Genomic DNA, 10,233 nt, shown 5'->3' with positions numbered 1-10,233 from the left:
CATATACAGCAAGGATAACATACCTTGAGTGAAGAAAGCAGAGAAGCCTGCAACCCTCTCGAAAAAGTCACTGAATCAGGTCCTCCATAAAAAAAGCTCCCTGTTCCACCCGCCACACCATAAATCCGTATACTCTCACACGCATAACCCGCAATGCCCGTCCGAATCCGCCTGGCCCGACACGGGTACAAGAAGAACCCATTATATCACATTGTAGCGATCAACTCGAAGCGTCCGAGAGAAGGCAAACCTTTGGAGACATTAGGGATATACGATCCGATACCGAGACTAAGGAAAGGCGTGGTGATTCCCTCCGAGGCAAACGTATTCGGTTCTCCTGCAGAAGGGGGAGGAGGAGGCAGTGAATTGATAAAGAAGGAGAAAGAGATCAAGTGGGATGTCAATAGGATACATTACTGGCTCGGAGTCGGGGCTCAACCTACGAGGAGTGTTGTCAAACTCTTGGAAAGGGTGAGTCTGATTGTCCACTCATCACCATTGAGACATCTCTCAAGAGATCCATCTCCCTTTTATGCGTTGGTATACCAAAGTCGACTTGCAGGCCTCAGCGCTGACTTGCCCATCTGCATCCTCAATGCTCAGGGTGGCGTACTCACAACACCGCATAAATGGCAACATCCCTGGTCACCCGAACCATCGACATCAACATTCTCCTCACCATCATCGCAGTTCGCTTCCTCGCCTACAACGTCAACATCGACAAAGCAGACAATACCACAACAGCCATAGCCATAGCCATAGGCATGGGCATAGTATAGTTCAAACATGTATATATTCATGAATGTATATTAGGGATCTTCAGATCATCTGCCGAGAAGGCGATCCATTTAGGCCATCATCACAGCGAATCGCTGGTCAATCAATCCCAGCCAATTCGGGGTTTCAGAAGAAAGACTCTGGCTCCGAACATCTCTCGCACGCACATGTATCTCAGTGTTGCAGATATGCAGTGGCAATTGGGCAGAGGTAAAACACTCATTGAAAATCCCTCAACGTCATATGGGAAACCACGGCCCCTCGTTGAATGTAAGCTAAGAACAATGATGTTTGTGCCCGACCTGCGTACATTGATCATCCGACCGAAAGCCTGTACGACCTGACAATCATCGACCGAACAACTCGATAACATACGCTGTGCTGTGCTGATCTCGATCAGTCATACCGTCGTCGTCAAATAAAACATCGAGTTTGACCCAAGAGCCAAGAACGTTGTTCGGCATGAACGTATGACCGAGCGGTATCAGTGTACACATTTATTTCTGGTGCTATGCATAAACAGTCAAACATTTTATCTTGCGTCTCCTTCCCTCCAGCCTGGCTCTGATCCCCAATTAGTGTCTTCCTCGACCTCACACAGTTGATTCCGCTCTCGCCATTCTCGGCGTGAATGTACATTTTCATCTATCTCAGTTGACATACATTTACTCTACATCATCGAGCTATAACGAAGTCAAACACAGATCAGCTGAAATCCTTCCATGCGAATACGCAGGATGTGGAATTGATATTTAGCTGAAATCACTCAAATCACTCACCCCAGAGACCTTCGCTTTTCCTTTATCGGCGGCACCGGAAGTAGAGATCTCCTCGATCTCCTCTTCGTCAGGTACTCGATCGTCATCCGAGTCTGCCTCGTCGTCTTCGCCCGCACCGAAATCTGGCATACCTCCGCCCATTCCTCCCATACCGCCCATACCTCCCATCTGCTCCATCATCTTGGACTGCACCATCAAGGTCACGCGAATTAGCCTGATCTCATCTTTACACATTTACACAAGCTGTGCAGGTCAAAGAAACTGATTCGACTTACGAAGTCCATACCTCCCATACCGCCCATACCGCCCATACCTTCCATACCGGGCATTCCACCGCCCATTCCGCCCATACCAGCCATGTCCATACCGGCAGTTGGGCTATGATCCATAGGTCGTATGTCAGTATGGCTTCGCTATTCCCCCTTCATTCATCTTAGCAATCATAGTTGAGCAAGACTCACTCTTCAGCACCTTCTTGTTCATCCTCGTCAACCCACTACAGCATACCAAAAATCAGCAGCCGACCACAGACCACGACACACAAGCATAGGTCTGAAATGTGATCGGAGTTGTGAAAGGCGAAGAACGAGGATAGATGGGATTACTGGGGGTTGTGAGAGTTGGAGTTGACGACCGACCCAGACCAAACCAAACCGAACCCACCTTGGAGAAATCAGTCTTGACCCAATTTCTATTAGGTTTCTCCTTTGTCAATCTCAACCAGTACTCTGATCGAGGCTCTTTCTTTCTCAGAACCAACACGATCGCTCGGGAGGTGATGACCTTTTTAGTTTCTTCAGGGATGATCTCGTCGTATAATTGCAGATCAAAGGCATATTCTTTCTCTGGTACACCTTTTGAAGCGCTACAAAGTGCACCAATCAGTAATCAGCATATAATTTGAATATTTCCAAACAAGCCGATGACAACTGGCAGATCGACTTGATTGTGATTCCAAAAGGATAAAAAGACTCACTCTCCAGCTTTAGCAGCAAACGAAATTTCAGTAGGCTTGATATCTAATTTCGGTTCTCCTTGAATATCAGGTGTGTTGATGGTGAAGTAGATGATGTTCTGGAAGTATGAGGAAATCAGCAAGCTATACTACACCGCCCCCCAGTGCTGACGAGGCATACGCGGAGGAAGATTATATCCTCATATCTGGACGAGTCATGGTGGAAGAAGTCGATGGAATGAAAGTTACAGATCACCTCAACTCACCTTTTCCGGCTCAGTGGCATTACATCGCTCAGCGTAGGTGATTTCGGGGTGGATAGGTGCCATCTTGATCAATGTCTTTTTCTCTGTGGAGTCTACTTGAAGAAGAAGAATGGAACTGCGTCGAGTCGAGAAAAGCGCAATTTATTGCTAGGCAGTGATGAAAGTGTTGAAGTAGTCCAAGCTGAGAGGGAAGTTGCAACCTTCGAAACGGTGAACCGAATCCAGGTTTCACGGTTCGACCAACCACGTGGGAAAGGGTATGACGTCTCTGGAAGCTTCCACTAGATAGCTAAGCTGCCCAACCCCGCGGAAGCGATACTCGCATCGAATCCTCATCGCAAAGCATGACTCAAGATTCAAAAGAAACTTCGCACATGCATACATGCGAATCTTCACAAGCATCATGATATATATGCTACATACGCGCTTTTTCTTTGACTACTTCATTTTCACTCATAGTCTGCTGATCCTCAGAATCGTTGCGATCTCAAAGTACAGTGAGTACTTGCTGGCCCAAGAACTCTTCTCCAGGTGCAAGTGACTTGAAATCACGGACGTATCCAGGCTCAATACAGATGTATTTTTCCTATCACAACCGAAAGGTCTCATCAGCACACTCCTTGTCAATGCGGCGGACATCAGAGAAAGTGTACGTGCCCATCCTTTGTCTTCCATGTCGACGATGCCCTTTCCGACCTCCTCGGTAGGGTTCCAGACGGTCACGCTGGCGAAGAAATAGATCAATACAGATACCCAGCACAAGATCGTGCGGTGTCTCCTCCGCTTCAGAGAGATAACGGTTGTCGATGAAGTCGAAAGTGTAGAGTGATACGATAGGAAGACTTACTCTTCGAATCCTCTGAATCTCACTTTGAAGCCAGATCCGGCTCCATCGTCGACGTGAATCTCTTGGGAGGGTACCTTGTGGTACACCCTGCACAATTCCCTGGTACAATTAGCGTCGTTCTTGTGTGTTTATGCTTGTAAAGCAATTCCAGAATGCCAGTCCAGGTTCAAAACCTAGTCCAAGCAGAAAGAGGTCGATGGCATGATGAAAATCACGACATACCTATCAATCGGCCTGTCGATAACGATATCTTCCCCTTCAGATTGTACCATCTTCCCATCTAGTACTTTATCCTTGTACGTCGTACCTTTATCGATGCCAGAGACCTTCAATTTCAGGTAATCGGGTATAGCCAAGTACGTATGCAAGAGAGTCTGGAAGATAAACTCCTTGTCGTCCTCGTTGATGATGTGAACATCGGTGCACAATTGATGTTCGCTCAGGGTAATCACGTAGGCCAATCTGTATTTGTGTGCGAACGAATCTGGGGGAGGCGGCGCCAAGAATCGGATGGATACGCCCTCAGGTCGGTCCATGATGACTTTGTCGAGTTTCCAAATCTGGTTTCGCGCGAAACCATGTTGAGAGAGGGCTGCGTACTCTGGTGGAGAGGTTGGAGGCGGTCCGAAGATTGGCTAGGTACAAATACCAGATGAAAGTCGGTATACAGATCCCATCGCAACCAGAAGACATTATGCGAATGATTTATCTTGCTCTGCGAGCGGACAAGAGCCCCGCCCATTGATGCAATTTGGTCAAGATGAGGAGCAGCTGAAACCTCGACTCACGAAGACAACGGGAATACCTCCTCGGATCTGCGTAGATGTCAAAAGTCAGTATGAGAGAGATGATACTTGACACGATTAGGCAACAAGATGGAGGCTACGTACAGCTTTACTGCCGTCCAAAGCGGATTTACCACTCATAAAGAGTCGCTCTTTGCCCCCAGCTTTCCACGAAACGACATGAGCACCGTAGTAACTGCGTCATCGGTCAATGATGTTCAGCAATCAGTTATCCAAATCTCCCGACCTGCGCCGGAGCTACAGGCTGAAACGAGTTGTACATACTAGATCTCGGCACTGGATCCCTGTTGAGTTGAAGTCGTCAGCCACGATCCCTCACTCAGCTGAATGAACGGGTGCTGGCCCGTACTCACAGACTCATGGTTGATGGTGACGCTCTTGGCAGTTTCGGTGACACCCATCTTGACTAGTGTGTTACGATGATTCTACAATCTATAGCAAGCTGGGATAATTAGGAATCTTTCAGTATTGTATTTGATCGAGCATGTTCACTTTGCTCATCGTTCTTGAGTATGTCGTCACTGCCGGACCGGGTGGAGGTGGTCATGGGTCTGGCAGGGTTACGTAAGGTCAACTTCGAGCATTTTGAAAATGTCAATGTTTTCCACATCATCCCTTTTGAAGTGATTTGACAAGTATCAAAATAAAGGCATCCTTCTCCGATTCATAACCACGTCAGACTCTCCTCCTTCTATACGCGACTATCTTATCTGATCAGACTAAAACCAATCATTCCGCCGAAGCCCGTCAAGGGACCCAGAAGATGTCAAGGCTGGATTACCGTTCTATGTTAGATGCGAATGTCAACGTAGACGTCGACGCTGAATTCGATAATCCGACTATACTCGATCATGATCATGACATCGATGATTCTCAAACCCACGAGGGCCTGGCATCCCTATTGCCATCTCAGTCACAATTGTCTCACCTCGATGCCCAAATACACAGGCCGAATAGCGTAGGAATCCTAGACCACGAGCATGATGAATCCCCTTTTATGATTATACCCGATGACCAACCTTCCAACGACGATAACCTCAGGCAGGATGCACCAGTCAATCTCAATGACGATGCCAATGCCAATGCCCATGCCAATATCGATGTTAGCTCACATCAAATCGATCCCCAAGTGGCAATAGAATTGGAATCGGAACCGCCAATAGAGGCAAGAACGCCAAAGCCAACGCAGCCTGAAAGTTCCACCCCTGCGCCTGAGGTCCAAGTCAGCAAACGGGATCGCCGCACCTTCCGAGGATCAAATGGCGGGATGAGCTTGAAAGGCATGACGGATGCGGAGAAGCGGGAAAGACAGAAATTGCAGAATAAGCAAGCTGCCGAAAGGAGTAGACATAAACGGAAAGCTGAACAGTAAGCTCCTAATTCCACTTACAATTCCATCCCCATTTCCATTTCCATTTCCATATCTCCAATCCGCATATTGGACACTGTACCATCCCATCGTGTTGGCCTATGTGTCATGAATTGGTTGCTGACCGTCTTGCTCCACCACCAGACTAGCACTGGAACAGCAGGTCGAAGATATGCAATCTGAGAATGCTCAACTTCGACTGAGACTGCAAACTCTCCTAGCCTCAAAATCACTCTCTTCACCCGCCGAAGGGGGTAACGATGGGACCAGTCCTCCCTCTTCTACGTCTCCAACCAATGACGCAGTCGAAGTGGCCGCACAACCGATCACTGTAGATGAGCCGAGCGATGCAGTCGAGATAACGGGTACAGGTATAGACTACAATTACATCGACAAGCTCACCAACGAATTATACAATACTAAAAGAATTTTGATGGAGCGCAACATCACCCTTGCAGAGCTGAAGAAAGGTACGAGCACTCCCTTATCGTCTGGCAAGGAGGATACAGCGCAGCAAGATGGAGGAGATGAAGGGGACGACGAACACTTGAAGGAAGCGAGGGATGAGTTTCTGAAGAAATTCAGTACATTGCAAAGCGCGAAAGCGGAGCGCAGTAGCTTGCATACCATCTTAGATCATCTCAAAGGGGAGATTGAAAGTCTGCGTAGACAAGCTCGAGGCGTCAGGGAGAAATTGGACGAAAAGAAGAGTGTCATTCCTTCCCCATTCAGTCATCGGCCTCAAACTCAACATCCTCTGACCGGTCCTTCAGGCTTTTCAAACTCAACCATACAGAACCCTGACGGACAAGCGTCAATGGCAACGGTAACGTCAACCGCAACAGCACCAGCCTTAACAACGCACAACGATAACAATACAGATCGGGACACCGAAGAGAATGTGGTCCCGCAGGAAAGTCAAGAAGCTCAGCTACAACCTGAAAAATCGGTGAATCCTGAAGATGCTGAAGCGCAAGATGCATCAACGCTCGATCAGGATAGAGCGCTGGATGACATAAGAGGATGGATCAATGCTGCTGTGTCAGATTGGGATAAGGTGAGTCTCGATCGATGCAACGTTTTGCGATCTGATTGTTCTATTGACCAACATGGTTGGCTTCACCACATAGCATGTATCGACATCCACTGTTGGGCATTTGAAAGATCCGGGAGGCGAGAGGGACGGGGAGAATCCACATCCAGGAAGTCTCTGAGATCATTACGCAGATGAATGGAGAAGTATGATTGATCGGTATATTTATATATATATATATATATATATATCTTATAATTGCCATCCGCCATCAGACATAGTCGATGGAGATACTTCTTCTTGTCCGGCAACGGTGGATATGCAAGCTGTTGTATATCTTGATAGTCGCAATCTTCTGGACCTGATCATAAAGCACTATTGCACGAGCGCATGGAGAAGTGACATTCACTTGAGTGCCATGCTTGATGCTTCATGCTTCATGCTTCATGCTTCATGCTTCAGGCTGACCCATTCGAGAATCATATACAAAAGTCTCGACCCCGGCCAAGCATCACAACACACATCGGACAAAAGTGCCGGTACCGGACATGACTGATTTTGATTCGTCTCAGCCTTCTTGCTTATCTCCGTTGGTCACCTATCACTTTTGCCGTGTTTTTTTTGCTTTTTGATGGATTTTTCTCCCGCCGGTACGTCGGCCCGACGGCGTTTTTTTCATTCCTGCTCCTCTCTGTCTGGCCTTGGGATATTTTTTTGTTGTGAAGAATGAATGCCTCACTCTGCATACGAGGATCTTCGAGCGTATACAGGTCGATGAAGACGGGACACCAGGATCTGCTCGAGCATTAGCTCATACTATAGATCACTATGCCCATGTCACGAAGTACTCCTGTCTAATAGCAAAAAGATAGCACAAAACGTCATACAGAAAAACGCAAACGCGGAATGCACCGGGTGTTTTTTTGGGGACTTGTATGCATTCTGCCACTTACGGCGTCATACTATCTCATTGACAGTGGGATTGGACCCTGAATCCAGTCTTGTCCCTCTATGCGGTCTAGGTATCCATGTGCCGTGGATGAGATGGGATGGATGCATCACCGCTCTCTTACTCTGATTCTTTCCCGTTCTATCTTTTCTTTTCTGCTTCCTCTCTTTTCGAATAAACAAACCAGTCTCATCTCCTCTCTTTCTCTTTCACTCTCACTCTCACCTAGACTACCTAAAAACAAGTGATCAAAATGGCTTCTGAACAACTGTGAGTCACCTCTCCGTCATACAGGCCGTCATGGAAGATCGTGGAAATGACGGTCTGATCGGCCGCTAATTCCCGATGTCACCAACTTCCCTTCTCAACTTGATCTTGATGCACACACAATCTTGCCCTTGTCTGAGTAGTACCACTGAGGACTCGTCGCTAATGCTTGTCTTTTCCGTAGCGCTGATGTTGGTCTTATCGGTTTGGCCGTTATGGTACGTCCGAGGTTGCATCTCAATGGTCAGATTCAGTTGCTGACCAAGACACACACCGTACTCTTTCTACCTTTACCCCCTTTCTGCTTGCCCCTGTTCTCTCAATGCCTGCAAATATCGATTCTCCGGCGTCCACTTAACAGGGTCAAAACTTGATCCTTAACATGAACGACAAGGGATTCAAGGTTTGTGCTTACAACCGGTAAGTCAGACAGCTTTTCCACCGATATGCTTCGAAGCGGATTTACTGACAGGACTCATGACTTGTAGAACCACTTCCAAGGTCGACCACTTCCTTGCCAACGAAGCTAAGGGTGAGTCCTTTTAGCTGTATAGCGCTGCTTCCGGGACAGGACATTGCTTACGTCACCTCTAATGCCGTGTAGGAACCAACATCATTGGTGCTCACTCTATCCAAGAACTCTGCTCCAAGCTCGCCAGACCCAGACGAATCATCTTACTTGTCAAGGCCGGTCAAGCCGTCGACGACTTCATCGCTCAACTCGAGCCATACCTCGAAAAGGGTGACATCATCATTGACGGTGGTAACTCCCACTACCCCGACTCCATCCGAAGAACCCACGAGCTCGAAGCCAAGGGTCTCCTCTTCGTCGGTTCCGGTGTCTCAGGTGGTGAGGAAGGTGCTAGAAACGGACCTTCGTTGATGCCCGGTGGTTCCGATGCCGCTTGGCCCCACATCAAGGAGATCTTCCAAAAGACCGCCGCCCAAGCCCAAGGTGAACCATGTTGTGACTGGGTCGGTGAGACCGGTTCCGGACACTACGTCAAGATGGTCCACAACGGTATCGAGTACGGAGACATGCAATTGATTGCTGAGGCCTACGACATCCTCAAGCGAGGTCTCGACCTTGAGGAATCTGAGATCGCCGACATCTTCACCAAGTGGAACACCGGTGTCCTCGACTCTTTCCTCATTGAAATCACCCGAGATATCCTCAAGTTCAACGACACTGACGGTGTCCCCATGGTCCGAAAGATCCTCGATAAAGCCGGTCAAAAGGGTACCGGTAAATGGACTGCCATCGATGCTCTCGACAACGGTATGCCCCTTACCCTTATCGGTGAAGCTGTGTTCGCTCGATGTCTATCTGCCGTCAAGGACGAGCGAGTGAGAGCCTCCAAGATCATCGCTGCCCCCGAGAGACAACCCTTCCAAGGTGACAAGCAACAATTTATTGAGTGAGTGGAATCATCCATTGAGCCGATTCGAGAGGCCTTGTAGATAAGAATGGGTTGCTCATCGGATGTTTGTCCAATCCAGTGACCTCGAGCAAGCTCTTTACGCTTCCAAGATCATCTCTTACGCTCAAGGTTTCATGCTCATGAGAGAGGCCGCCAAGGTCAACAACTGGCACTTGAACAACGCCGGTATCGCCGCCATGTGGAGAGGTGGATGTATCATCAAGTCCGTTTTCCTTTCCGACATCACCGCCGCTTACCGAGAGAACCCGGAACTTGAGAACTTGTTGGTCTCCCCCTTCTTCCTGAACGCCCTCGCCAAGGCTCAAGCCGGTTGGAGAAGAGTTATTGCCCAATCCACACTTTGGGGTATCCCGATCCCAGCCTTCACCACCGCTTTGTCCTTCTTCGACGGATACAGAACCGAGACCCTCCCTGCCAACCTTATTCAAGCTCAACGAGACTTCTTCGGTGCCCACACCTTCCGAGTCGTCCCTGGTATGGGTAACGACCACCTCAAAGAAGGTGAAGACGTCCACGTCAAATGGACCGCTACCTCCGGTAACGTCTCTTCTTCCACTTACAACGCTTAAGAAGGTGGGTGGTTGTGGTGTCGTCTTTGTGTTCCGGAGTTTTCGGTGTAGCCCTTCCTTATTGAGTATGACAAGTCTTAGGCTTAAGTAAAATAGGCAAATCAGATCATAACAGATCTTTTATAAGAAATTCATGCATCACGGTGATTTTCTTGCTTTGCTCGTGTTTGTCGG

At 48.2% G+C, this 10,233-nt stretch overlaps 5 protein-coding genes across 5 annotated transcripts; 3 read left to right on the top strand and 2 right to left on the bottom strand.

Moving 5' to 3' along the window:
• Window positions 1-153: 153 nt before the first annotated feature.
• I303_100773 (mitochondrial 37S ribosomal protein bS16m) lies at window positions 154-750 on the top strand (the record flags this gene model as incomplete). The annotated part of the gene is made up of 2 exons (XM_018404143.1): window positions 154-471; window positions 604-750. The coding sequence occupies 2 exons, from the start codon at window positions 154-156 to the stop codon at window positions 748-750; spliced, it is 465 nt and encodes a 154-aa protein (XP_018266797.1).
• Window positions 751-1,442: 692 nt separating this feature from the next.
• I303_100772 (uncharacterized protein) lies at window positions 1,443-2,840 on the bottom strand (the record flags this gene model as incomplete). The annotated part of the gene is made up of 7 exons (XM_018404142.1): window positions 1,443-1,460; window positions 1,557-1,742; window positions 1,832-1,934; window positions 2,018-2,052; window positions 2,220-2,421; window positions 2,533-2,630; window positions 2,778-2,840. 7 exons carry the CDS (start codon window positions 2,838-2,840, stop codon window positions 1,443-1,445), a joined length of 705 nt encoding a protein of 234 aa, XP_018266796.1.
• A 424-nt stretch (window positions 2,841-3,264) lies between these two features.
• I303_100771 (uncharacterized protein) lies at window positions 3,265-4,831 on the bottom strand (the record flags this gene model as incomplete). The annotated part of the gene is made up of 8 exons (XM_065968195.1): window positions 3,265-3,363; window positions 3,435-3,501; window positions 3,625-3,711; window positions 3,847-4,259; window positions 4,413-4,439; window positions 4,515-4,605; window positions 4,695-4,714; window positions 4,784-4,831. The coding sequence occupies 8 exons, from the start codon at window positions 4,829-4,831 to the stop codon at window positions 3,265-3,267; spliced, it is 852 nt and encodes a 283-aa protein (XP_065824267.1).
• Window positions 4,832-5,193: 362 nt separating this feature from the next.
• Window positions 5,194-7,013, top strand: I303_100770 (uncharacterized protein; the record flags this gene model as incomplete). Its single annotated transcript, XM_018404140.1, has 3 exons — window positions 5,194-5,798; window positions 5,944-6,856; window positions 6,930-7,013. 3 exons carry the CDS (start codon window positions 5,194-5,196, stop codon window positions 7,011-7,013), a joined length of 1,602 nt encoding a protein of 533 aa, XP_018266794.1.
• A 1,021-nt stretch (window positions 7,014-8,034) lies between these two features.
• Window positions 8,035-10,059, top strand: I303_100769 (6-phosphogluconate dehydrogenase, decarboxylating 1; the record flags this gene model as incomplete). Its single annotated transcript, XM_018404139.1, has 6 exons — window positions 8,035-8,051; window positions 8,233-8,266; window positions 8,410-8,468; window positions 8,537-8,580; window positions 8,653-9,466; window positions 9,549-10,059. 6 exons carry the CDS (start codon window positions 8,035-8,037, stop codon window positions 10,057-10,059), a joined length of 1,479 nt encoding a protein of 492 aa, XP_018266793.1.
• Window positions 10,060-10,233: the final 174 nt, after the last annotated feature.

Source organism: Kwoniella dejecticola, chromosome 1, assembly GCF_000512565.2.
Source record: "Kwoniella dejecticola CBS 10117 chromosome 1, complete sequence".
In the NCBI taxonomy this organism is placed as follows: domain Eukaryota; kingdom Fungi; phylum Basidiomycota; class Tremellomycetes; order Tremellales; family Cryptococcaceae; genus Kwoniella; species Kwoniella dejecticola.
Note: the sequence above shows the minus strand (reverse complement) of the source record. Positions and strands in the feature narration are given on the sequence as shown.